At 59.7% G+C, this 25,538-nt stretch overlaps 2 protein-coding genes across 13 annotated transcripts in view; one reads left to right on the forward strand and one right to left on the reverse strand.

Moving 5' to 3' along the window:
* The window catches only part of TNS4 (tensin 4), a 29,324-nt gene extending 4,477 nt beyond the window's left edge, over nucleotides 1-24,847 (reverse strand). Inside the window, exons 1-13 of one of the 6 annotated variants that reach the window (XM_083809134.1) lie at nucleotides 24,826-24,847; nucleotides 14,795-22,973; nucleotides 8,808-9,473; nucleotides 4,863-5,292; nucleotides 4,242-4,648; nucleotides 3,337-3,423; nucleotides 2,869-2,988; nucleotides 2,524-2,616; nucleotides 2,209-2,286; nucleotides 1,983-2,051; nucleotides 664-832; nucleotides 191-259; nucleotides 38-64 (exon numbers count right to left, since the gene is read on the reverse strand). In XM_083809134.1, coding sequence (XP_083665260.1) covers nucleotides 38-64; nucleotides 191-259; nucleotides 664-832; nucleotides 1,983-2,051; nucleotides 2,209-2,286; nucleotides 2,524-2,616; nucleotides 2,869-2,988; nucleotides 3,337-3,423; nucleotides 4,242-4,648; nucleotides 4,863-5,292; nucleotides 8,808-9,315 — 2,057 coding nt within the window. In that variant the 5' untranslated portion in view covers nucleotides 9,316-9,473; nucleotides 14,795-22,973; nucleotides 24,826-24,847. Of the gene's footprint in view, nucleotides 1-37; nucleotides 65-190; nucleotides 260-663; nucleotides 833-1,982; nucleotides 2,052-2,208; nucleotides 2,287-2,523; nucleotides 2,617-2,868; nucleotides 2,989-3,336; nucleotides 3,424-4,241; nucleotides 4,649-4,862; nucleotides 5,293-8,807; nucleotides 9,474-9,573; nucleotides 14,765-14,794; nucleotides 22,974-23,697; nucleotides 24,799-24,825 lie in introns of those variants that run through there. The other 5 variants (XM_083809132.1, XM_083809130.1, XM_083809131.1 and 2 more) reach the window with 5 other exon arrangements.
* A 9-nt stretch (nucleotides 24,848-24,856) lies between these two features.
* The window catches only part of LOC310885638 (uncharacterized protein), a 34,038-nt gene continuing 33,356 nt past the window's right edge, over nucleotides 24,857-25,538 (forward strand). For 3 of the 7 annotated variants that reach the window (XR_014574864.1, XR_014574865.1, XR_014574866.1), the window contains exon 1: nucleotides 24,994-25,055. Coding sequence is in view for 1 of the 7 variants with exons in the window: in XM_083809217.1 (XP_083665343.1) it covers nucleotides 25,190-25,306 (117 nt within the window). In the remaining 6 variants the exon portion in view is untranslated. Of the gene's footprint in view, nucleotides 24,941-24,993; nucleotides 25,307-25,538 lie in introns of those variants that run through there. The other 4 variants (XR_014574868.1, XM_083809217.1, XR_014574863.1 and 1 more) reach the window with 3 other exon arrangements.

Here is a 25,538-nt window from a genome sequence, read left to right on the forward strand (position 1 = left end):
GGTGCCCCCGCTCGGCCTTGCACAAGGCAGCTCTCACCTGGAGGATTTGCAGTACTTCTGCCACCTGGAGGGACGAGAGAACGGGGTTTGCTCAGAAAAGCGACACTTAACTCATTTCCACCCGCGTGGGGGGCTGCAGGGCCGTGCCTGCCGGGGGGCTCGCCCCGCTCTGCCCCTCTCAGACACTCACTTTCTGTTCTCGGGATCCATCCCGCAAAACCTGACGGTGGCCAAGGGGTAGTGCCTCCTGAAAAACACCCTGCGGGGACAGAGGAGAGCGTGGCGTTAGGAAAGGGCCCAGCAAAGCCGGGGGGAGAAGCGGGCACGTGCATATCCAAGCACCTCTCCGGGGGGGGGGGGGCTGGCAGAAAGCATCTGGGGCGCAGCCCCTGGACCCCTGGACCACCGCCACCAGCTGCATTTGGAGCAGCTTCGTGCTCCCTGCTACAAACACAGGGGCCAATCCAGCCCACGATTCCTGCTACAAACACAGGGGCCAATCCAGCCCGCGATTGCAACACGGGTTTGTCCTAGCGGGCCACATTTTCTGGGCACGCTGCAAAGCGGCGAGCTGGCAGCTCGGCGGCGGTGTGCGCGGAGAGGGAGCCGCGCTGCCGTGCGCCGGCCACCTCTGCCCCTGCTCCTGGCGGCGGCAGCCCTTACCTCCTCTGGATGTCCGTCAGCGTGATGCCCTGCTCCGTCACTTTGAAGTGGACGAGGGTTGGCGTGGGCAGCGTCTCCAGCTCGAAGGTGGAGGAGATGGCCTTCTGGACGGCCGGCGCCCCTGCCAGCGTCTCCATGCTCACCGATCTGAGGTACAGGACGTTGCACTCTGCAGGGACAGCGAGGAGAGGGCTCAGCACGGGGCTGCATCCCCCCACATCCCCCCCGAGCATTTCCCCGTGCCCAGCACGGAGGCGCCGTCCTGCAGAGCAGGGCCGACGCTCCTGGGTCGGATTTGTTGCGATGCAAACGAAAGATGGGGTGACTCAGAAATTCTCCGCGAGTTTATTCTGGTTTACTCTAATCCTTTGTACTAATTGTTTTAAAAGTCAGAGTATTTAATTTCTGGTTTCTAAATGTCAGATTTGGCTTTTTTCTTTTTTTCTTTTTTTCTGTTTATTACATATTTCCTTTAATGAAAAGCAGAAGTACCCCAAGCCAGCTAACAGCTTAAGGCCAACCTAAAACATGACATTTCGGGCTGATTGCGTTGTTGAAAGGCCCTGTTCTGGGTCAAACTAAACTTTGCAGCTTGCCAACTGATTTTCCAGAATTTCCAGCAAAACAAAGCCGCTGCCGATTCCCGTGACTGCGCCGTGACCCGTCGGCGCCGCGTCCTCCCCGTGGTTCTGTCCTCACCTGCAGCCCCCCCTTGCTGGGCTCTGTGCACCCTGGGGCCGCAGAGACCCCGGACCTCTGCCCCCTGCACCTCTCCCACGAGGTCCCGCATCAACATAACCCTACAGTGGCTCTCAGCAGCCCCGAAATGCCTGGGCCCTCCCTGAGAAACTCCAGATGTTCAATGCCCCAGTTGAAGGCAATCAGGGGAGAGGCTTAGAAATCAGGGGCTGCTTAAAACTGGGTTAATTTAAAAGGCTTTGGGGTCTTTTATGAGCCTCGGGAGCTCGAGAACTGCCTTTGCAAGCTTTGCTTCACTGTCACGAGGACAAAAATTGTCCTTTGTTTATAAAGATCAGGTTGCCTTGCAGGCCCACGATCTGAGGACGTGAAGAAAAGCCGCAGCATCTCCAGCCTGGTGATGAAGACAGGAGAGCGGCATCATAACAGAGCACTGGGATGCCGGCTGGTTTGCAGCGATGGCTTTTCAGCTCCAGCTGTGAGCAGTGTTAGAGCTGATGCCCAAAAACAGAGGTCGGTGTTTGATACGTGGGGACTAAACCCAATGTGTGCATGCCTAGAGCTTGAACTACTGTCAGCTCAACCGTCCCATGGCCACCGGCACCTGCTCCTTTCCTCACCAGCAGATTTCTTTAGCAGGGACAGCGTGGGCTCCGGGGCGCAGTCAGGGCTGTCTTCATCAGCGAGATCTGCACGGACAACAAACGGGAGCTCTGACATCCGCAGGTCAAAGTTTTATTGCCGAAATTCCTTCTTACACAAGGGACTCAGGAGCCTAGCACTGCTTAAAGCAATTAACGGAGGGTCACCCCCCCCCCCGCAGCATCCTGTGCCTCGGTGGCTTACCTCGAGTGGGGATGCAGAGCTTGCAGGGCAGCGCCAGCGGGGTGATGGCGTGCTGGTACACGAAGGCGGAGAGGCTCCCTGCAACACAGAGCTGCCCGTCAGCGGGGCCGCGTGCCACCGATCCCCCACCCATGCAAACTCTGGCAGCAGCGCCCCTGAGACCGCAGGAGGAGGGAGCAGGGTGCAGGAGATCTGCCTGGGGGCATCACGGTGAAGGACGAGGGCTCTCCCCCACCCCCGTGGGCTTGGCGTGCAGCACAGCCCCGCTCCCGGCGATGGCCCCGTCCTTACCGAAATACAGCTCCTTGTCCTTACCGAAATACAGCTCCTCGCTGGCTCCTTTCAAGTGCACCCCTTTGGCCGACGACTCGATGAGGAAATGCCGGACGAGCTCGCTGCTGTCCTCGCCTTCGAGTGACATTGAGGAGAGCGTCAGCGCCGGTGTGAGCACGGCCGCTGCACCCCTGCCCGTCCCGGGGTCCCCAGGGTGCCCGCAGCTGGTGCTGGCACAGGGAGGAGATGGGCAGGCACAGATCCTGCTGCCTGCATCTCACCCAGCCATGTCCTGCAGCTTTTGGGCTTGTTTCAGCACTGCAGAGCTGGGCTCATTTTGGTTCAACCCCCGTATGCATCCCCACCGTCCCGAGGGAGCCCCTGTACCTGTCTGGCTGCTGGATGGAGAGCCGGGAACCTTCATGGCCAGCCCGAAGGAGCCCCGGTACGACGTGCTGTCCCGCACAACGAACGTGCCCGGCTCCTTGTCCTTCAGCAGCTGGATTGCTGTCAAAGCACCAAAGGGGGCTCAGCAGAGCAGAATGGGACCCCCGTGCCCTGCTCTGTGCGCCCTGCTCTGTGCGCCCTGCTCTGTGCGCCCTGCTGAGCTCCCATGGGGACTTGTTCCTGGTAGCTCCAGAAACAATCTGCCCTGCCAGGCAGGATGGCCAGGCAGCTTTCTCTGGACTTCAGGGGCACGCAGTGCAGTTCTGAGCCCCCCAGACCCATCGTGGCTCTCTCCACACCCAGCACCCCTCAGGGCACTTGGGGTTCATCCCCGAGTCACCGTGGGGCGAGAGCCGAGCTCCTCCGGGGAGCGCTGGGTGCGGGGCTGCCCCGGGCTCGCCGCCTCACCTCGGTCCCTGCTTATGCTCGGCTTGAACCAGTACTTCGACGTGTCCATCACAAACTTCATGGTCGGCTGGCCAGCCCCGAGGGGACCTGCAAGAGACGGGAGGCAGAGCTGGGGACCCGAGGACCTTCACAGCGGACGCCGCTGAGAAGGGCCGAGCCCTGGCAGAGGGATTTCTCCCTCGAGCTGGCCAGGGCTGAAGCGGATTTTCAATCCTCTCGGTCTGAGCTTCCTCAGAATGATTCATTTCCATGTAATTATCCTTGGCAGGCCATGGTGGAGCGCGGAGAGGCAGCAGATGAATCCTCCCGGCTGCACCAGGCTGCCCAGAAGTCCGCTGGACCATGAGGATTTACACCCACGGAGGATCTGACCCGCAAAGCTCTCCTGCTTTTCCCATGAGAATCCCAATTAAAACCCTCTGCCCTGAGAGCCACCTCTGCTAATCTCCTCCGGAGCACAATAGCCCTATTGTCTGCCCCTGAATGAGGGACCTTATAAACCTCGGTATCTTCAGATGTCCCCCAGAGCGAACTGGAACCCTGACCCCTCCTCCCTGCCCGTTCCGGGCCCACAAACGAGCACGAAATGACAGAATTATGGTCCTCGCTCTCAGCTGCTATGAATAAGTGCATCCACATCGCCTCCAGCTGACCAGATCCTGCCCCACGATGCTGACGGGAGGAACCTCACGGCGGGTGCATGGTCACCAAAGAGCTGGAGACCCCCGCAGAGCCCGGCAACCCCACGGGGATACTCTGAGGCTCTCCAGCTCCAGCAAGGACCTCGTGTCCTTCATGTCCATCACCCACAGAGCTGAAATCAGCATTTTTATCCCTCTTTTCTGGCAGCTTTAGGGCTCCTTTCCCCCCCCCCCAGGAGCTGCCCCACGGCAGGGGGGACTTACTGTCGGCGACGCAGGAGAGCGCTGGTGCCGACAGCGCGTTGTTCAGGCCGCCGAGCCCCGAGGCTGGGCTGAGGCTGGGAGGGGAGATCTGCTTGGTGGAGGCCGGGGAGGCTGCGGTCAGCCGGGGGGACTCATCTCCTTGTTCCCTGCACCCATTCACCAGCAGCACCGGGATGTCGGCTGCTGAGGTGAGGATGGAGGGGGGGCAGCTGCTGGCCTGCCCCTTCTGGGACAGGCAGGCGTTGGTTTTGGTGAAGCAGGCTGCCCTGGGCTGGTGGGAAGCCAGGGTGAAAGGTTCTCCAGAGGGGGACCTGATGCCCGGGGACGACGGCTGGGGGCTGCCCATGGAGCCAGCAGGGGACGGGCAGGCGGCATCGGAGTCGTCGTTGTGGAGCGAGTGGGTGCTGCTGCAGGGGGGAGACAGAGTGAAGGCGATCAGGGGGGGCTGCTGGGCTGGGGGGTGATGCACGGAGCAGCCCAGAGACCACACGCCAGCCCTGCTGGGTGTCAGCTCCCACCCCGAGGTGGGAAAAGGTCTCGGGAAACAGGACTCATGTACCATCCCCCTGCCGCTTCCATCCCCATCACCAGCCCGGGACAGGGCCGCGAGGCTGCGCTCACCTTCCAAAGACGTAGCTGGTGTCCGAGCTGGGGCTCATGGAGAGCTGCGAGACCCCGCTGGTCCTCTGCTGAGCCCTCACCACGTGCACGGGCTTCAGCAAGTTGTCAAAGCCCGGCGAGGTGCCGAGCGAGCCAGGGCCGTAGGAGATGCTGTCCTGCTGGCCGGCCGTGCAGTGCAGGGGCACGGTGATGCTCTCGGAGGCTTTGCCGCAGCTCTGGAAGCCAGCCCAGCCTGGGGGGGCCAACCGGGGGCTCTCGGGCCCTGCTGGGCTGGAGAAAACGACGCTGCCATTCGTGTAGTTGCCTCTGGGTGCCCCTTTCGGGGCCAGGAAGCCGTTGCTCTGGGGGGACCTGGAGAAGGGGCTGGAGGAGCCCTGCAGCACCTCGGTACACTTGGCTCTGGCTGGTGTCATCTCAATGTATTTAATGTCTGGAGGCAGAAAGAGGAGGCTGTTAATGATTCAGTGCTCGAGTAAGGTTCGTTACGCACTTCTCTGTTCATCTCCCTGTTCATTTTGGCTCCGGTTCACAATCCCCAGGGGGTGCCGAGGTGCTGTCCCACCCCCCCTCTGCGCACCGCATGGCTGCCTCTACGGGAGGCACAGACCAACGCCGGACTTCGCTGAGACCCGATGAGGGCCGATCTCTGCCCCGACACCCAACCGGGGCGTCCCACCCACCCAGGTGCTGGCGGGCTGCAGGACGGGTTACGTGCGGCCACGTCTGCCCGCGCAGCTCCCCCCTCGCCGGGAGCGCACGCCGGCGCTTGCCGAGACCTGCCGTGGGCGGCGGGTGTTTCCTCCGGCAGCCGCCCCGTTTGTACCTGACTCAAGGGAAAAACATCTGGCTGCTCCCCGTGGTGACATCAGGCTCGGGGGGTGCCCATCCTGCCTGGCCCTGCTCACCCGTGGAAAGCTCCAAAGCTTTGCTATGTGGAGGAGACGATGGGACGGCTGGCCAGGCTGGCAGCGCGTCTCCTAGCCCCTTTGCTTGCCTTTATTTAAAAGGCAACACATCTGAAGGAGCTCTGCGTGCTCCAAGACCTTCAGCAAAATCTCACAGCCAGAAGGGGAAGCCCAGCTCCTGCGCCCTGATGCACGGCAGCCATGGATGTGCTGAGCCCTAGGGTGAGCAGAGCCCTGCACCACGCTATTCTGGCACATGTCCCCACCAAACACCTCTGTGCATCACCAGGGCTTCAAACTGCTTTGTTGTTGCCGATGGCGCGCAGAGTGGAAAGGAGAGAAGGTAAACTAAGGCATATAACAGCAGCAGCCCCCCAGCAAGGGGCTGCTTGTCGAGGGCGATGTGGTTCAAAGGGCTTGGGCTCACCCCAGGCTCTGCAGGTTGCGCTCAGGCTGGTTGCTTTTAAGCCAAGAGGGAAATGTCATGAATAATTCAGGGCTCCCTGCACAGGGCTTTTCGCACAGGTTTCCCTGAACAAGGCTGTCACTTCTGGCTGAGCTCGGAGGGGGCCTTTAGCAAGAGACACGCGCAGCCGTGCTCTAGGGGCTCGCAGCGATGGCGAGCGCGCCGCCCGCCCAGGGAGGGTGCTCCCGGGTGCGTCACATTCCCCGCTAACGGCGCGCGCCTCGCGTCTGGTCTGAACGTGCCCGGCTTTGTTTGCAGCTCCCGGATCCTGCTCCGCTGTGGGGCTCGGGAAGGCTCCCCGCGCCCTTTCTTGGAGAGGGAAAATCCATTTTGCTGCAGCACTGAAGAACTGCTCCTAGCAGCGGAGTTTCCGTGCCTCGCCGCTGCCCTGCGCTCCAGCTCGCCCAGCGCTGCCGCTGCTGCGTGATGCGACGAGCACCAAAAAAAAAGCAGGAAAAGCATAGTACATATGCATAGTATACGTAGCATACGTACTGCAAGCATGTACTGTAGGCTCCTGGCCGGACACTTTTTGTCAAAGCCTCCCTCAAAAGGGGAAAATAAATGAGGCTTTTCATTGCGCTTTAAAGAAATTAAAACCGAAACGCCTCCGCGCTGGGCTCGCGGGGCCCCGTGCCTCCTGCCAAGGCTCCTGCTTATCAGGTGTGGCTAAACCTCAAATATTTGATCAGGATCTTGGCAAGTTTTTCAGCATCAGGGAGTGGCAAAAAGCACCAGCAGCACCAAGGCTGGCTGTCACGCGAGCCGGGAGGATTGCTCCCCAGTTCTCCAGCGAGGGGTGAGCACCAGAGGCAACTGACGACTGCTGGGAATTGCTGCAGCGTCTGTTATGGAAACAGCAGAGAAGAGCAAAGCCCTCTCCTATATCCTTGGGCACCATCAGCCTCCTGCCAGCCCTTGCATCAACCGATCGAGTTCTGTCCTCCCCTCTGCCAGGCTGGGGGGACACAGAGGCAGGAGCCCGGAGAGAAGGGGGCAGCAGCGCATGCGTGGGCACCGCAGGTGCTCCCCCGGCTGCCAGGGATGCAATGCACCGGGAAGTCCACATAAAAAAAAGAAAATGAAAGCTGAAGGGAGGCTTTTCCCACCGAGTTCAGGGCCAAGTTTCCAGATGTTCAGTCCCACACTCGGAGCCAGGTTTTCAAAACCACCAGCACGCTACCTGCTGAGCTGCTCGGATGGCAGCCCCCGAGCGCGATGCATCGTGGAGATGCATCCAGGTCTCCTCCAAGTGCTCGTTGGAGGAGCAAAGGGCTGAACTTGCACTTTGTCACCACACTTTATCTACAAGGCCAGCCCTTGTGTCTCGGCAGAGCAGGAGGCACAGTCTGCAGCTGCTTCAGCAACGCCCAAGCCCCGCACCATGCTCCCACCGCCAGGCTCCGGCTTATCGGCTGCCCCGAGCTGGAGTTCACTGCACCCGATGTCATGCACCTTGTCCTCCCCCAACCCCACATTCCTCGTGCAGGAGTTGCCACGAGGGATCAGGGAGAACAGAACATTTTTTTCCATGTCTTTAACATCCTCTCGTTCGACCTTTCTCTGGAACGAGGGCTGCAGACAGATTCTCAGGGTATTTTGGCGTATAAAGACACGGCTGGGCAATCAGGCTTTCCAGAGGCAGCCAGAGTGTATCTTCAGGCACGGAAACACATCCCAGATGTGTGCTCCAGCAGCCGGTACACCAGAATGTGAGCAGCAGCATGCAGCTCGCTGTCTGCTTGGGTCACCTTGTGCACGGTGCGCCGGGTGGCTCACGCACTGCAGGGGAGGCACGGCAGGAGCCACAGCACTCGGCACAGCTTGGGATGTGGGGATGGCAGCGATGCAAAAGTGCTCACAAAGCACCCAGGCATGAGAGCGGCAAGAGGTGGGTGCCTGTGCTGCTGCCGTTCTGCGCTGTGCACGCCAGGCATGCTGCCGGAGGAGTGCACAAGCCCTGGAGAAAGAATTTCCCTGGCAAAAGGATGAGGAACATTTAACTAGGATGGTTGTGTAACCATCGGTAGCTTAGCCTGGGGCTTTGGAAATCTGGCTTCAAAGCCTCATGTCCCACGGGTCCGGTGTGACCCAGGGAAAGGCTTCGCTGCCCTTCTGTAGAAGCGGGGCTCTGCTGCGAGGTCGGGCGCGTACGGACATCACCTCCCGCGGTCAGGGCCCATCTCTGGTCCCCGATGGCAGTAACCTGTACCAGGAGCTTTCTGAGAGCCGCAGGCCCCATTTACTACGAGAAATGTTTTCTCCAAACACAGGGAAACAAACATCAGGTTGGATTAAAGGCTGTTCTCCCCAGTTTCTTTCGGCTCCTGTTGAGCTAGCTGGACAAGAGACCTTTCAGAAGCGATCAGACCGAAGCGGGGTACCCAGCCTGTCCTCCTTGACACCAAGCCCTGATGCCAGGACGCAGCACACCCACACAACACCGATCCCTCTGGGGACAGGGGGACATCACCATGCCCTGCGGCCAGCCCTTCCCACGGACCTCTCGTGAGCAGCTCTCACAAGGTCTGAGCCCTGATGGCCCCGCCGCACCGGCATCGCCTCTTGCCTCACCTATCACCTCCGGGTCGTGCTTCTTGGTGGCCGTGACATCCCCTTGGGAAGCAGGCTGGGCCGTGTCCTTCACCGGCTTGCACGTGAGCGGCTGGAAGGTTGGATCGATCTCTAGGATCAGCTTGTTGAGGCTCTCTATTGAAATGTCCAAGGTAGGAGAGCTGAGGTGCGCGTCAGGCTCCGTGCCGGCGTCCCCCTGCTGCTGCTGCTGCGGCTGGTGAGGGACCCCGGCTTGCTCCAGGGAGGCCTCCTGCTGCCCCTGAGCACCAGCTGAGTGCTCCAGCGCAGAGTGGGCTCCATACAGCCCCCCGCCAGGCACCAGGCATCCCTTGGGGCACCCCACAACCTTGGGGTCAGCCCAGGCACCCGTCGAGTAGTAGCAGTACGATGTCGGCAGCGCGGAGCAGCCCGCGTACCCCGCCGCGTGCAGGCGCTTGCTGTCCTCCCGCGAGGGGATGTGCACGGTCTGGCCAACGCGCAGCACGTGGTTTTGGATGACCTGTGACATGGCTCGGTGCCGTGGTTTGGCAGCTTTGAGTCCAGGGGAAACCTCCTCCTCCTCCTCCTTCTCCGCGTCTCCGAGCTCGGGGTGCGCTTCCACGTGCCCGTCTCCCCCAGGGACCTCGGGGCTCTCCCTCAGCCCAGCGTCTCCAGCAGCAGAAGAATCTGAGGAATGCGGAGAGAGGAGCGGTTACACAAGGCATGCCCAGGGCAGGAGCCGACTTCAGTGGAAAAGTCTATAAAAGCGGGGATTTGGAGCGCGAACCTGGAATCCCGCTCGGAGGAAAACAAGCCATGCTGGTCTCGCTTTCCCACTCCCTTCCAGCCCTCCGCTTGCGGTGTCACGGCACATTTGGGCAAGTGCAAGGAGGTTTAATTTGCAACAGCTTTTCAGGATTCAGCAGCCTTAAAAACTAAACGCCTTCTGCTTTAGTGGCGCAGCGCTTGTTTTCTTGGCGAGGAACGAAACGCAGCATCAGCCCGACGGCCCCGGCAAGGGGTCCTGGCTCTCGGAAGCCACCCGAAGAGGTGAGGGTAGGGAGCGAGCCCCCAGCCACGCCGGGGAGGCTCACAGCAGGCCGGCAGGATGGCGCTGCCTGCCGAAGCGATGCTCTGCGGGTGGGTGTGAATCGAGGCTGCGGTTTTCTTTGCTGGGACGCCACGAGCCGAGCCCCCCAGGGCTGCGTGTGGGGCTTCCTCAGTCAGGGAGCTGCTCTGGGAGTGTTTGCTATCATGTTCTGAATGCTCTCTGGCCTCGTTTTAGATTGAAAGTATTTTTAATTCCCTGTTCTGCAAAAACTCACTGCCGCCAAATGTGCTGGGGGAACCTCATGCTTTTGTCTCGGGGTGAGAAAACCCATCCAGCCTCCTCCGTCCTCACCGTGGCAGCCAAAATACAGCACAACGGTGCTCAGTGACAAAAGCTGAGCAAATTCCCTGCTCCTCCAGCCTCAGTGATCCCTGGCAAGGGCAGAACCCGTGGGATGTCCAGAGCTGCCGACCAAACATCACAGAAATGAGCTAACCCTACAGCTCAGGGCTCTCCCCTTCGTATCCAACACAGATCTGGTGCGTAACGCACGCAAACAGTGGGCTATACCTCTTACAATATTTGCCCTTTCCTTTCCAGTCTTGAAAGGCTGACTAATCCGCCCGGTTATCTCGCATCGATTAAGGATGGAGTCAGAGGATTAGGAGCGAGACACATCGCTGCCGGGCAGCTTGTGGGCGGCGGACGCGGCGCTCACCCGCTCCGGCACGCCTGCCAAGCGGTGACTAATTGCTGAGCAGGGTGCCGAGCGCTCTCACGCAGACGGGGCTGGTGCTGGCTTTGCCCTCTTCGGGTTGCACGGCCCCACGGGAGCCTCTGCTCGCCGCGAGCGGGGGCACCCTGAGCAGCGGGGGCTCGCCAAGAGCAGGGGACAAGGAGCAAAACGCAGCTGCCGGCAGCGCCGGGCACGCGGGGCAGCTGCCGTGAGTCACGCCCGCGACTGCTCTGCAAAGAGCAGGGAGAGGTTTTTGAGGGCTGCGGAGGGGAAGAGTGCGTCGAAGCCATCTAGCCTCCTCCCAGCCAGCACCTACAGCGTGCCCTGAGCCTCTGGAGGGTTGGATTTGCAGGACCGGGAGGCTGGTCAGGAGAAAGGTGAGGAGGGATGACGTGTCCTGCAACGGGAGCTGTGCGGCAGCAGGCAGAGCGCCCCGGGAGGCTGCTGTCGTGCCTTTAATTGCCAATTAGGCACATAGCATCTCTGAACTTTAACCGACAGTGCACTAACGCTACAGACTTCCCGGACAGCCGCCCCGTTGCCAGCACCCGCGAATTTCTCTTCCTCAGCAGTCCTGGGCTCAAACCTGGAGGCACAGAGGGTGCAAAAGGGGCTCGGGCCAGAGTCCCCCGTCCTCTCTATCCGGGCTGCCTCTGCCCCAGGCATTGGGTTTACGGGTGGTCAGCAGCCTGCCCCCTCCTTGTTTCCATTTGCCGTGACACCATGGGCACGAGGAGCGCGGTGCGGCGCAGGGCTGGGAGGGAGAGTTGGTTAAATAAAAAAAGGAAGAGTCATTCCAGGTCAAAAACATGAGCTCGGTGGAGCAAAAATTGGATTCTCCCCGGGGGAGAAGAGCTGCCTGGCTCCAGTCAGCGTCCGCAAGACAAGGCTGGTTTTAATTTAAGTAGGTACAGAAATAACGTGCAGCGTGCATGAACCAGGACTCTCAGGGGGTTCCAGGAGCATGCACGCAACAGCTTCCCTCCTCTCTTGTAGTCCTGCCCTGCGTTTTTGATCTTCCTTGTGCCTGATGCTGCCAGAATTAACCTCCAAACCGCATTTCTCCTCCTTCCCCTTCCCTCGGTTAAAGAACCCGGAGCCTCAGCTGCCGGCTGCTCGGCCGGGAGGAACGAAGGAGGAGAGACGTTGGGGTGCTGGTGGCCACCAGGAAGCCAGAGCCGCCCACAGGCACCGGGAATTTCCAGGAGCAAGCAGAGATCCCTGGGGGGAGCCGGCACGGCCCCGGCGCAGGGCTGGTTTTCTGGCTGCGCAGAGCCGCCGGGGACGGAGCGCTGCTGCTCGGGCTAGGACAAGGCGAGCAAGGGCAGGGAAATAAGCTGGCCACAAGCACAGCTAGAAGAGAAACGGCAGAGCTTCCACTCCTGGGAACAGAATTCCCCCGTTGATGGAGGGGACAAGCCACAGGGTTTGGGTGCAGACGGACGTGCTCCTCGGCACTGGGGGACCCCGTCCTGCCATCGCCCCCAGCCTGGGCAGCTCCTGGAGCCTGGGTGAATGCTGAGCTCCCAGACCTGAAAAGGAGCCGAGCTCAGGGTCTGGGGACAGGGACCGGAGCTGGGGCACCCATGGGGCTGGGTTTGGAAGGGGCGGCCAAGCAGGGCTGCTCTGGGCACAGCCCGGCTGTGAGATAAGGTCCTACACGCGGCCAGCCCATCGCCCACGGGCAACGCAGCAGCCGCTGCTCCCCAAACCCACCCGGCCAGGCTGCGGCCGCCACGTGGAGCAGGGCCCCGTGTGCCCTGCGTGGAGCAAGGTCCCTCCGTGCAGAGCTCCGTGGGGATACCCAGCGCCACCGCCTCCATCCCAGCCCCGCGGCTGGGCCCTGGATGTCCCGGTGTGGTTATTTGGAGCCGAGACATACGACCCGGTCCCTGTCTGAGCAGAGACCCCAAAAGAGCGTGCCAGCTGCCAAGTCGGGGCAGTTTTCCTTGACGTGGCGAGCCCTGGGAGCCTCCCGATGACAAGGCTGCTCCACTTCCACCAGGAAGAGCGGAAGGGACACCCAGGATCTGCGGAGCTCACTACGCCCAGCTTAATCATTCATTATGAGGGCTGCTGGTGAATTGCCTAGATTAGCAGGGCGTGCTGATGAGGTTGAGGAAAACAGTCGCCATGGTTATGCAGTGTTTTGCTTGTGTGGCAGAGGGAGCAGAGGTATCACGTAGCAAATACGAGCACCCCCCCCCCCCAGCCGCAGGGGGGGGCAGCACCCGGGCGGGAGGCAGCTGGTGCCCGCGCTGGGGCAGCTCGCCCCGTCCGGGAGGGAGCTGGGGCAGCTGCCAAACAATGCCCTCCTCCTTCCTTGCTCAAAACAAGAAGGATTGGGAAGTTCATCAGGAAAAAAAAAAAAGAAAATAGAAAAAAGCCTCCCTGAAGCCCAAGAAGCGCCTGGTGTGGGATCAGCCCTGGAGCCCCGCGTTGGGGACAGCATCTGTGTGACCTTTGCCAATGCAGGGGGTCTTGCTCCAATGTGACCCCCCCCTGCCAACCACCCAAACCCATCACTGCTTCAGCAACATTTGGGGCTTGCGGAGGGGTCTCGGGGGTGAGGAGGGTTGCTAGCAGTGTCGAAATTGCTGCTCCAGTAACTCCCCCCCCTGCAGCCAGGCTCCCTTCTCCCCTCCCAGGAGGGCTCCTTCCCCTTGGCAGGGGCTCGGGGCAGGGTGAAGGAGCCGCAGAGCTGCTCCCCCTCCCCAGGAGCGTTTGCCCGCAGCTCTTGGTGGGCACGGGAAGCCCGGGGATGGGGCAGCAGGGACAGCATCTCTGGAGGAGGGGTCTGTCTCAGAATAGGCTGGGTTAGCTAATCCTAGGAATGCCTGTGATGTGTTACAGGAACATGAGACTTTCTAGACAGACCAACAAGGATTTTCCCCCCCCTGAGCCCACGGGCAGTCTCCCTGCAGTCCCCTGGTGGGGCTGCTTTAAGCAGCATTACTTCGATGAAAGCTGCAGCATTTGGGAGGCTGTTTCCCTGCATTTTGGAGGTGCTATAGGAAGGGGCAGGGCGGCAGCTGATACACGGTGGGCTCTGCAGAGCAATTCAGAAGGATGCTGTATGCCTGAGATCCCCAGGGGCATCCCAGGAGGCGTACAGCCCTGCATCCCCTGCCCTCAAGGCGCAGCCACGCTCCGTAACCCGCAGCCACCACCCTGTGCTTTGCCCTGTGCCCGCGCTCATCCCAGCGCCTGCAGCCTCGTGGAGCTCCGTGCTGCTCTCCCGGGCCCAGGGACAAAGAGCACCCACGCCCCAGGTGTGGGCCGGGACGCCCTCCCTGCGTCACGCCTCGCACCCACCGCCTATGCGGGCAGCGGCGCGAGCCGCCGTGCTGCCCTCCCCGCCGTGCTGCGCCCCCACCGCCGCGTGCACGGCATCCCTGCAGTCAGCCCCACGCTCCGCTCCCGTGCGAGGACGGACCCCCAGGATGCCAGACTCGGTTTAACAGCGTCTCAGTACCGAGCTGAGCTGCGACGCTTCGACCTCGGTGACTTCCAGTGGCTACGGAAGCACAGCCGGCTCTCCCCGTGACTCACGCGCGGCTAAGTGATTTTCCTCCTGAGCCCAACACAAACCGCTGCCTCCGGCCGGGCAGGCTTCTTCCTACGTACGGCGTTTTTATTGCCCCGAAGCCTCACCAGCACCACGCTGCAGCCTCGCTGGGACGCGGTGCACACATGCACACACACGATCCCAGCCCTGCTCCTACAGGCTGCAGCGGCTCCAGGCAGAGGGAGCGAGCTACCTCCGCCCCTTGTACAGAGGCACGGCTGACAAACATCGCTGGAAATCCCAAATAGGCTTCCAACTCCGGGTGAATAGGGAAGGTAATTGCTAATGAAATCAAGCCATAGATCGCCGATAAGGGTCCAAAACCCCAGCCTGAACGCTAAGAACCAACACGAGGGCCAGCAGCCCTCCCGGCCAGGACGAGCACCCCCTGGTCCCTGCTGGCCGGGGCTGCTCAGAAAGCAGCACCATTTCTGGGCTTATATACCATCTCTGCACCAAATTTCTCCGAAGGCACAAGGATCATCATCAGCTAAACGCAAAGCAGCAGCAGGAGGAAGAGAAGGCACGGAAGGGAAGAGAGGAGCCGATACAACCACAGACAACATCGGCATGGAAAGCTGAAGGAAACAAAGGGCTTGGGGAAAAAAAAAAAAAAGCCATGCAAAAGGCAGAAGCCAGCTCTCGGCGGGTACCTGCGCTGCAGCTGCTTGTCCCCTCTCCTGCTCGCAGCTCCTGCTGCAGCACCTCGATCTCATGAAAGCAGCCTGAGGGCGAGCCTGCAACAGCCCCGCTCCCCTGGGAGCCCTGGATTTAAGGGATCTGGGTCCCTCCCACCTGGGCTGAGCTTTGCTGGGTGCGGCAGGGCCGGGGCCAGGTGTGGTGCGAGAGGGAAGACGCAGGACGCAAGGCAGCAGCGCTGGGTGGCCAAAGGCAAGGGGCCCGCAGCCCAGCCGGGGTCCCCTCTGCTCCCCTCCTGCCCTGGGCACCCCCAGGCCGGCTGCTGGTGGAAGAGGTGGGAGAGGTGGAAGAGGCAATGCCCTGGCCCTGCGTTACCACCTCTGGGGCAAAGGCGCCGTGTTTACGAGCGAGACACGTCCAATTCGGTGCAAAGGGAAGCGGGCGATCTCCCATCACGTCTGGCTAAAGGGTGGCAGTAAACTTCTGGGGCTGCCTAATCTAAAAAAAGGCCAGGTCTGCCCACACCCTCCGAGCAATTATCTGACTTGTAGGGAGCAGATTAAAATATATATATATATATATAAAGGCAACTGTGTCTCTAACTCGTGTTTGCACAGCGTCCAGTCCAAAGTAGCCAGGCGTGACTGCTGCATTTAGCATTCCTGCAATGGGATGGATGATGATAAACAATCCCCAAGGGTCTTTTTGGATCACTGTGCATTTTGGCTCAAGGGTTTCTTCCAGTTTCAGTGGGCACAGAGCCACACAGCAACCTTTAAACTCCTATTTCCGAAATACCCTTCAAGGAAACTGCCTATTCTGCTGCCCATAAGCCTGGTTTTGGGGGGGGGGGAGGCCCTGCCCATGGCAGGGGGTGGGAATTAGATGATCTTTAGGGTCCCTTCTAACCCAAACCATCCTATAAATGCTTTCGGCGTGCCACAACATTGCCACACCGCTGAGGGACTCTTTGAAATGTCCGATTTTATCTGGAAACACACCATAAAAACTCCCTCCCTTTTCATTCCCTGAACTCACTTCACAGCCTTTCCAACTTTTCCTTTATTATCAGTTGTTTTTTTCCCGTCCTTTACATCCCTGGGTAAACAGCGCTGCACGCTGCCAGCCCAGCCCCTTCCTCCCTTAACGGCTGCTGGATTGCACCGGCAGCAGCCCCCCGGCTGCTTTCCTTCTTCCTGGAGCTTTCCTTCGTCTTCTTTGCAGCTCTGGAGGACCGTGGTGTTTGCAGGAGCTCCGGACTCTGCCGAGAGGGGAAGCACGGCGGCGGTGGGGGCAGAGGAAGGGCTCCGGCCGTGGATCAAGGCGCCCTTACGCTCTGGTCCGTGGCTTGCAGCCCGCGCTGGGTTTCGGTGATATATTTCTGCAGTCTGCGAGCCAGGTTAAGCAGCCTGAAATGCCGTGTTCGGGGTTAAGCGGCTCCTTTGGGGAATTGGGAAGGGGCTGTGTGAATCCAGGAGCAACCCTGCCCTGTCCGACTGCGCCCAGCTTCGGCCAGGAGCTGCCAGTGCTGGGAGGGCGCCCACGAAACAGCCCCCTTCCATCTCACCGACACCTTTCCCTATTGCTCAGCAGTAAATAACAGCAAAGCCCTGTGCTGTGCTTTAAGCTCCCGTCTGTTTGCCCCAGGCCTCTCAGTCCCAGAGTGATGCAATTCCTCCTCGCTGGGCAGTGGGTTGTTACAGCTCTTGGCACTTTTAAAGCCAAACTGAAATCCCGAGTTGCTTTTTTAATGTTGCTTTCAGCCTGCAAGACAAACATTCGCGACTCGGTGCCTTTCCATTCCCATTGTGCAAGGCGCCCCGAGATGGCCTGGAGGGGCCAGTTGCCATAGAAAGGGCTTGTTTTGCCACAGCACTTGCAAACTCCTCCCTGAGCGCTGAAGCAAACACGAGCGTGGAGATATTGCAAGACCCCTCAGGGAAAAAAAAAAAAAAAAAAAAGCAAACATTTTCCTTTGGCTTTGATTTCGCTGGTTTTGCAGTGAAGCCAAGACGTTCCGTGGCTCCTTGGCCAAGCCTTTATATCTTCTTTGCACTCTCTGTGTGCGGGGAAGAGCAACAGGAAAGAACTAACGAGGCGGGCAGAGTGCTTGGGGAGGTGATTTGTGCTGTCCCTGCCAGACCAAGCACCCCGTGTTGCACAGGTGTAAAAACCTGCTTGATTTAGGGCTCTTATCCTTATTACAAGCCAGGTTAAGGCGAATTTACTCGGGGTGTTTTGTCCTTAAGCACGAATGCCTGTGAAAGAACCACAGATCGGCCTCCCCAGCAGAACGAGGCTGCAAAAATACTGGGAATTTGTCTCAGTAACAAGAGAGGCGGACAGCCACGCGCTCAGGATCGTGCAGGTTTTATAAATGTGCGGTTACATCTTCCTGGAATTTGACCAAACCAAACATCCCCGTATCAATGAGCTGACCGCGCAGAAAGGAGCCTTTTCAAAGGAACAAATATTGGTCATGAATAAGACTCGAGAACGCTTCCCTGGAATTCCCACGTGCAAATGTGGGGTAAAGGTTAAAAAAGTCTCACCGTTTGCCACCTCTGCTTGGAGCTGAAGTTTTTTCCTGCCTAACAAGAAGCCAAAAAGCAGCTCCGAGGGTCAGGGGAGCCAGCTGGGGGGGGGGGGGGGGGGCCTGGGGCTGAAATGCTCAGGTCGTGTGGGAGGGATGGAACAGGGGGCTCTCCTCCAGGTCCCCCTCACCCCAGGAATGCCCCTTGCAGGCCCCAGTCTGGTTTTTGGGGAGGCTCCTCTCTGTATCCTGGTGCTAGGTGCTGAGAGCATCTCCCTCTATGGGGTCCAGAGAAAAAAAAAAACTCCAATGAGCAGAGCCCCACAATCCCAGGTTGGCTGAGGCTGGGTCCCTCTGGACACACCACCTTTTGGAGACCTCCAAGGAGACCCCAGCACCTCTGGGCACTCGCACAGCACAGATGTGATTCCTGGTGTTCGGACGGAGCCTCCCGTGCTCCAGTTTGTGCCCAGTGCCTCTCGTCCTGGTGGGGCACCGCAGACCAGAGCCTGGCTCCATCCTCCCCTCACCTCCCCTTCGGGAAGCGGTGTAGCACCAAGCCCGGTGCATCAGAAGTTGATGGAGAGGGGAATCCGGGCAGGAAACCACCTGCTGCTCCCTGGGGCCTCCAGAACTGAAGAAAAAAACAAGGAGCAATGAACCACCCACCTGAGGAGGCCACAGGGCGTTGGACGGTATTTGTGATGGCCACAGGGGGACCCCAACCTGGAGGGAGGCAGCCCCCCGCACCGCCACCGAACCCCGCGCCACAGGGCTGCTTCCAGCAGCCACGTGCACGGTGCCGAGCCCCGGCTGCTTCCTAAGCCTCGGGCAGGTGAGTCAGCTCCTTCTTGGCACACCACGACACCTTTACTCAGAAGGGTGACGCAGCCCCGTGCATCCCCGGAGGGTGCGTTAATCAGCCGCCTTTTACTGAAAAAGGACTTTTTGTTTTCTGCACCTCAGACCGAAAACCCAAGCCTACGCCATGCCCAGGAGCATCAGCAAAGGTCAAGGGCGCCCTTAAACCCAAAAGGGCAGGACCAGATCCCTCTGTCCCATGCACCAGCCGCACTCTCCGTGGACCCCGAGCCAGCGGATGCATGTGCAGGAGGAAGACGAGGAGCAGCCACCGCAGCCGGAGGCACGGGCTGGGTTGTAGGGGAGCTCCCCACATCTGCCTCCGCACGCCAGCGGTGCCAGGCGGGGGAAAACCACTGACGCCAGCAGAGGAAGACGTAGTCCTGCGGTGCCCTGCAGCAGCGGGTGGCTCCCACCGGCATCCTTTGGGGAATTGCCTCGCCAGGGGCTGAGCATAGAGGAAAAACCTTTTTTGTGCAGCCCTGGGTCTCACTGGTAGTTTACCGTGCACCAAGCAGTGATGGGGAAGCCCCAAACGGGACTGGCATCTACAGGCTCGCTGCCCCAAAGGGCACCGAAGATTTTGGACAGATGCTGCTCAGCACATCACAGCCACTGCCATCCAGGATACACGTTTTTGATTTCTCAGGGGCGTTTTCTCAGAGATCGGGGAAAATAAAGGCAGCAAAAACACACAGGGAAGCTCTCTGCAGCATGCAACTGCTGCTTGCATTTTGCTCTCCGAAGTGCAAAGGGTTAGAGGCTGGATCCTTCTTTTCTCAGCAGCAGGCTCTTTTCCTGAGGCAGCTTTCAGCTCATTTAAACGAGGGAAGTGGGAATAAATATCTCCATCTTGCTGCGGTGTGTGATGCTCCGGGAGGGTGCCCCACGTGGCAGCACCCATCTGTCAGAAGCGATGTCAGCATCTAAAATTTTCCTTAGAAAGATGCTCCGGGGACCTGCCCCGGATACCACGGTGAACAATCCCACGGCGATGTCAGACGTGGTGTGAATCACGGGGCCGGACGCCCACTGCCTGGCGCTGCACCAAGCGCCACCTCCTCGCCGCTCAGCACCACCGACCCACGCTGGTCCCGGAGGCCGCCTCTGCCATCGGAGTCCTTCGGGACCCTCGGGCTGCTCGAGGCGGCTCTCGCAAGCTGGGGATCTCCTTCATGCTGCAAGGAGAGCCTGGTGCAAAGAACGCCAAGGACACCTCCAAGGTGTACGTTAGCAGTGCTCACGAGGTGCTTCCAGTCCCGTGCGTGATCGCAGGGCTGTGGAGATGCTGTCTGAAAAAAAATAATCCACTTGAAGCCATTCCAGTAGCTGTCAGTGCTAAATCCCAGGGGTTTCCAGAAAAGATGGTCCTGATCGTGGCCTGCCCCAGTACGGCAAGGGGAGATTCATCATTTAAAATATAATCAGGTTCCAACCCTCAGCTGGCTAGCCCTTCAGACCCACGGATAAACCACCGTGAGCTGCAGAGCCAGGGAGCAGAGGAGCTGCAAACACGAGCCACTGGAGGAACCAGAGCATGGCCAGCCCTGAGGGATCGGGGCAAAACCTGCAGTCAGTTTGGTGGGCTCAGAGTCAACAGCTCTCAGTCCCAAGATTTTGGGAGAGGTGATCGGCTGGGCTGTTCACCCCGCAGGACCTGCTGCAGGGCCATGCCTGGACCCCGCAGGCGGTGCGCGGAGCGGAGACGAAGGCATCGCGCTCGTCTGCGTGTGTTTGTGCTCCAGCAACCTCACATTTCTGCGCACAGCCAGCACTGCGAGAGGAGAAACACCAGCCTCGGAGCTAGAGCTGTTGACAGCTTTCAACTAAATAATCACAGAACAGTTTTCTTCTCCAGGGTGAGACATTTGCCTGAGGTCTCGTAGTGGGTGGAAGGCGAGAAGGAAATTAAACCTAGCTCTTCCCACTCTGCCTGACCAGAGGACTGTCTTTCAGAGCCGCCTTTTCAGCTAATACCACCAATTTTCCCTTTTCCAGGAATGACACCACAGCAACCCCAAGGCAAAAAAACCCCGTGAAATAGCTTTTGTCTTGGAGCTGGCGTCTTTGTTATCAAGGTGATATCAATGAGAACAATTGCTTTCCACACTTGCTTTTCCTCTCTGTAATCAGCTTTGTTTGCTTTTGTGCAGTGCCCCAAGCCAGCGACTGATAGGAATTGGCAATTCAAGTGAATTGCACCCATATTTGCTCAACGGAAAAACCTGTAAACCCTACTGCAGCTTTGGGTAGGGAGAGGATTCCGGGCACAGCCTGCGACGTTAATTACAGCTGTTATTGATAATAGGGCAGGTGAGCAACAATGAAAGAGGTGACGGCATAGGAAGGGGAAAGGTAGAGCCAAAGCGTGCGGAGGGCCTCCGGATGGGCGCAGCAGCAGAGCCAGAGAAGAATGGGCTGATTATTGTGGGCTTACTGGGATAAAGCGGGCAAGGACGGTGAGACAGTGGGAAGCATTCAGTGCTGGAAGGCTGCAGGGGCCGCGCTGAGGGCAGGCAGCTACCTCTCTGCAGCTGTGCGCTAAGGGGCACGTGTGTCTTCTGTCTGCTTTCGGCGGATTTCACCCCCTGAAATCCGCAGCAGCCACCGAGCGCTACCTCGGCAGCTGGTCCCACATCTCCCTAGCGGGAGAGCCGAGATGTGCTCTGGGGATCTGTCCTCCACGTGGAGCCTTGTGCTGGTCACCCACAAGGGGCTGAGGGGCTACCTGGAGGGCGACATCTCCCGCCTGCATCCCCTGCAGCCTGGGCACGCAGCGCTGCCGTGCTGGGACCTCACGAGGTGCTTGCTCTGCCTCCGTCTGCAGCCCGGGTGGGCTCCCGTGTGGCTCACATTCCAGGGGACCCAGAGACAATGAAACCATGGTCTGCCTGCCTGGAAGCGTTGCAAGGGGCTGACTCACAGCTGCTGACACTTGTCACACTGAAAGCATTTTGATATTTATGGCAGGCTACTCACATCCGCAGAGCAGGGCCAAATGCTCCGCGTGCTTTCTCCGTGCCTCCATCCCGTCGTGCCCTTCCCTGCCCGCTCCGGAGGCTGCACGGCCCCAGTGCTCGCAGACCGGCATCGCTCCTGCTCGTGACGCTTCTCAGCGACAGGCATCTCCCTGCCCTGGCCGAAGCCCTCAGCACGAGGACAGTCCCCTCTGTCCCACAGAGCACAACGCTTCTTTCTTTTCACGCTTTGCCCTCAGCACAGCGATGCCAAAGGCTCTCACGCTCCATGGGAGCTCCCTAATAACTTGGTAGCACAGACAACAGCACAGCTCTTGTGTCCTGAACCCACCGCAGCAGGGCAAGCAAGCGCCAGACACACCGTTTGGGGCAAAACCTCTTGGTTTTGACGTGGGGAAGCCCGTCGCTGCTTCTCTCCCGAGTACTTGCATCTGTTATCGTCCGAGCCTGCAGGAAAAGGAAGAAGAGGCCCCCACGGTTCCTTCCTGCACAGACACGGCCCCGACACACGCAGGGCACGTTCGGTGGCAGAGCCCGGCTCCTCCGCACACCCGAGCTGTGCTGCGAGCAGCAGCTCCAGCCTCCGGGGCTGCCGCGCCAACACCTGCCCGAAATTCACCTCCAGGCAAAAGGAGAGGAAGCTGCTAATGGACTCTAATGGAGCCGCAGCGATCCTCCCGGGAGGGAGACACGCTGCCTTGAAGAGAGGAAAAGCAGCGAGCAGCTCACTAGCACTTCCACGGTTGTTCTCGCTGTCGCTCTCAGGCATCCCCCTGGGGTCACAGCTTCAAGGAAAGGAAGATTTGCAAATCCACGCATGACCACCAAAGGAGGGAGGACGGGAAGCCTGGCGGTCGGTGCCACCAGCCCGGAGAACCGCGGGTATCTCACCGTGTGCCCTGGCAGCAGGGAACGGGCCTGACCCACGCGCCAGGCACGACGTGCTGGCCTCTTCAGTTTGCATTTTGCCATCAGGAATTTCAGCGCTTTTCTCACGGCGCTGACAAAAAATGTGTAATCGGTAAACAAAACAAGCCAAAAAGATGCTCAGCATTTACAAGGACAAGACCGACTGCCTCTGTTTTTGTTCCCTTGCATGTTTGTGAATTAGCACTTGCTTGCCCCTGCTTTCTTCTCTCTCCTGCCTGTAGCTGCGGATTACCCATGATGTTACAGCTCACGGCACAAGAATCAGCTCCTAGCCCTCAGCCAAGAAACAAATGGCTCGAACTACAGTGCCCTTGTAGCGCGCTGAATGCGGGTCATGGTCTATTTATTCACTTTAACAGCAGAAATGCTGCATTACTACTTCCTTCCCTGTTAATTTAAGTGCCACAGTTGTGTGCCAGCAAGACAGGCACTAGAATGAGCTCATGCCATGGGAAGCGAGGTGCATGCCCAGCTCCAGGCCCCGCACACACCCGAGCATCACCGACTTGCTCCTGTCCCGTAACACACTTGCAGCTTGGCTCTCGTTTTTAAGGGGCCGTGAGAGCCTTGGGTGGAAGGCACCGGAGAAATGTAAAGCTTGGCTCCCCCACCCCGTTCCCCAGCTGGGCTTTCTCGCTGTTTCTGTGCTGTTTGCAGTTTGCCGAAATGGAAATCATGCCTCAGTGGCCACTGACAGGACACAGAGCCAGGATTTATATGGTGCAAGCCTGCATTTAAGAGAAGACACCGACTGCTGCCAAGAATGAGTTGTTCCTGGATTTCTTGTGCATTATCTGACTCCCTGCAGCAAGACGGGGTGTGGGGGGGGGGCAACAGGACCAACTCGCGAAACACGAGGACATCCAGGCATCAGACTGAGCTTTTCGGACCCTTTAAAAAAAAATAAAAAGAAAAAAGAAAAAGGTTACCGTGCTGTTCCACTTAACCCAGAACAGGAGATGCAGCTCGGAGAAGGATTTAGAAACGTGGGAAAGAGTAAGGGGGGGGAAGACACGGAGCCAGCTGGGGCTCGGTCCCTTTAGCACCCCACCAGCACCCGGGGGCTCAGCGCCCCCGCAGCACCGGGGAACGATCGCAGCCGCCCTTCGTGCCCGCCGCGGGCCGGGGCCGCCCCCCGGCGGCCGCAGGAGGAAGGGAGCGGGGCCGGGGGCGGCTGCTCCCCGCCCCGGGTGGCTGTCACGGCTCCCAGCCGGCCGGGATTTCCCCCTGGCGGCCGGATCGTGGCTAATGAGCGCGGGGCTAAGCCGCCCCAATTAAGCACCGCCTCCCGGACACCCCCCAATTAAGCACCGCCTCCCGGACACCCCCCGCACGCAGCTCGGGAGAGCACCCGGCACCGGTTTGCATTGCAGAGAGGGAACAGCCCGTAAAACAAACAAACAAAAAACCAAAAACAAACAAACAAACAAGCTTTTTCTCCCATTTAAAGCTTTTTTTCCCGTTTTATTCAGCTCCGTGCTGCATGGCCGGGGGTGCACGTGCAATAAGGCTCTCCCCAGTTATCAGAGCTCTGCATTTGTGCTGTGCCCCCCTCCAAGCGCGCAGTGCCCGTAGCATCGTGGGTGCGACCGCAGCACAAAAAATCAGACACCACCCTGGCAGCTGACGCCCCTCCGCACCAAGGCAGCACGGCCGTAACACCAAGTCGCAGCGTTTTACTTCGTGCTTTCCTGGCCTGCTCTCTCCCGTGGGCTCTGAGATGACAGAGACCTCCCGGACAAACCTCACCTGGCAGCCCTGCCTACAAAGGGCTTGATCCCTGAGACCCACCACTTACACTACTACAGGTCCAGCAGTGACCCACCGCAGCCCGTTATGTTACTACAGTCCCAGCAGTGACCCAGTTACGTTACTACATGTCCAGGAGCGATCCACTACAGACCGTTATGTTACTACAGGTTCAGGAGCGACCAGCTACAGTCAGCTATATTACTACAGGTTCAGCAGTGACCCAGCACAGACCATTACATTACTACAGGTTGAGAAGTGACTCACTACAGACAACTATATACAGACAACATTACTACAGGTCCAGGAGTGATCCACTACAGGTAGTTATGTTACTACAGGTTCAGGAGTGACCCACTACAGTCAGCTATATTACTACAGGTTCAGCAGTGACCCAGCACAGACCATTACATTACTACAGGTTGAGCAGTGACTCACTACAGCTTTACTACTACAGACAACTATTACTACGGGTTAAGCAGTGACTCACTACAGACAGCTATATTACTACAGATTGAGCAGTGACCCACTACAGCTTTATTACTACAGACAACTCTTACTACAGGTTGAGCAGTGACTCACTACAGGCAAGTTACGTTACTACAGCTGTATTACTACAGGCCCAGCAGTGACCCAGCACGACAGGGGTCTCAGAGCACAGCTCTCCCCACCCCAGCCCCGAGGAAGGTGCCTCCAGCGCTGCCCCTTTCCCTTCCAGCTCCTTCTGACCGCTCCTCAGCGCTCCCGTCACCTACATCCACACCGTTACAGGGGCATTCGCCACCCAAGCCCCACGTACAGCCCCACAAACTGCTTGTAACTACCCACGTACAGCCCCAGAGGATGCTTGTGACTAACAAGAGCCTATCCTAGAGCTGCTTTTTGCCGTGGTTCCCTAAAGGGGAGCCCAGCCAGCCCTCAGAAGACCACACCGCTCACCACTACCCCCTCCAGGACAGTGCCGCTGTAGCCGCCCAGCCCCGCCCTTTAAAACCTCGGGATGCTCCAAGCCGCAGGCGGGAGGGGGGGAATGCGCGGCCCCTCTGAGATCCTCGAGCGCAGGCGGACGGCGCAGGGCCGCGCGACCCCCCCTCGGTGCGGGGGGAGTGGTGAGGCCCGGTCACGTGCTCGGGGAGCGCGGTGCCGGCGGCGCTTCCCGCCAGGGGGCGCCACGCGGCGGCGGCGGGAAGGGGAAGGGCGAGCACGCGGGGCGCGCGTGATCGTGTGCGTGTGCGGGCGGGCGTGCACGTGTCCTTGCACGGCGGTGCACGTGTCACTGCACGGGCGTGCACCGTTTTGCGCGCGCCCCAGAGCGTGCACCGGCGCGTGCACGGGCTGTTGCACAAGCGCGTGCCGGGATGGGCGTGCAAGCGCGGGCACAGCTGCGTGTGCACGAGGGGCGCGTGGTTGCACGCGCGTGTGGCGCCCGGCCGGAGAAGAAGGCGGGAGGCGGGGAGGGGGGGGGCGGCCCCGAGGTGAGGGGGGGCCGGGGCGGGGGTCGGGGGGATCTGGGGGGGGCTTAGGGGGTTCGGGGCCGGGGCTGGGGCAGTTCTGAGGTAGGGCCGGGGGGGCGCTGGGGGGGCTCTGGAGGCCATGGGGTCTCGGGGCCATGGGGTTTATGGGGGCTGGGGGGTCTTGGGGGGCCGGGGGGTTTTGGGGGGTCGTGGGGGCTCAGGGGCTGGGGGCTGCAGCACCTCTGGGGCCCAG

Source organism: Anser anser (genome assembly GCF_964211835.1).
Source record: "Anser anser genome assembly, chromosome: 23".
Classification (NCBI taxonomy): Eukaryota; Metazoa; Chordata; class Aves; order Anseriformes; family Anatidae; genus Anser; species Anser anser.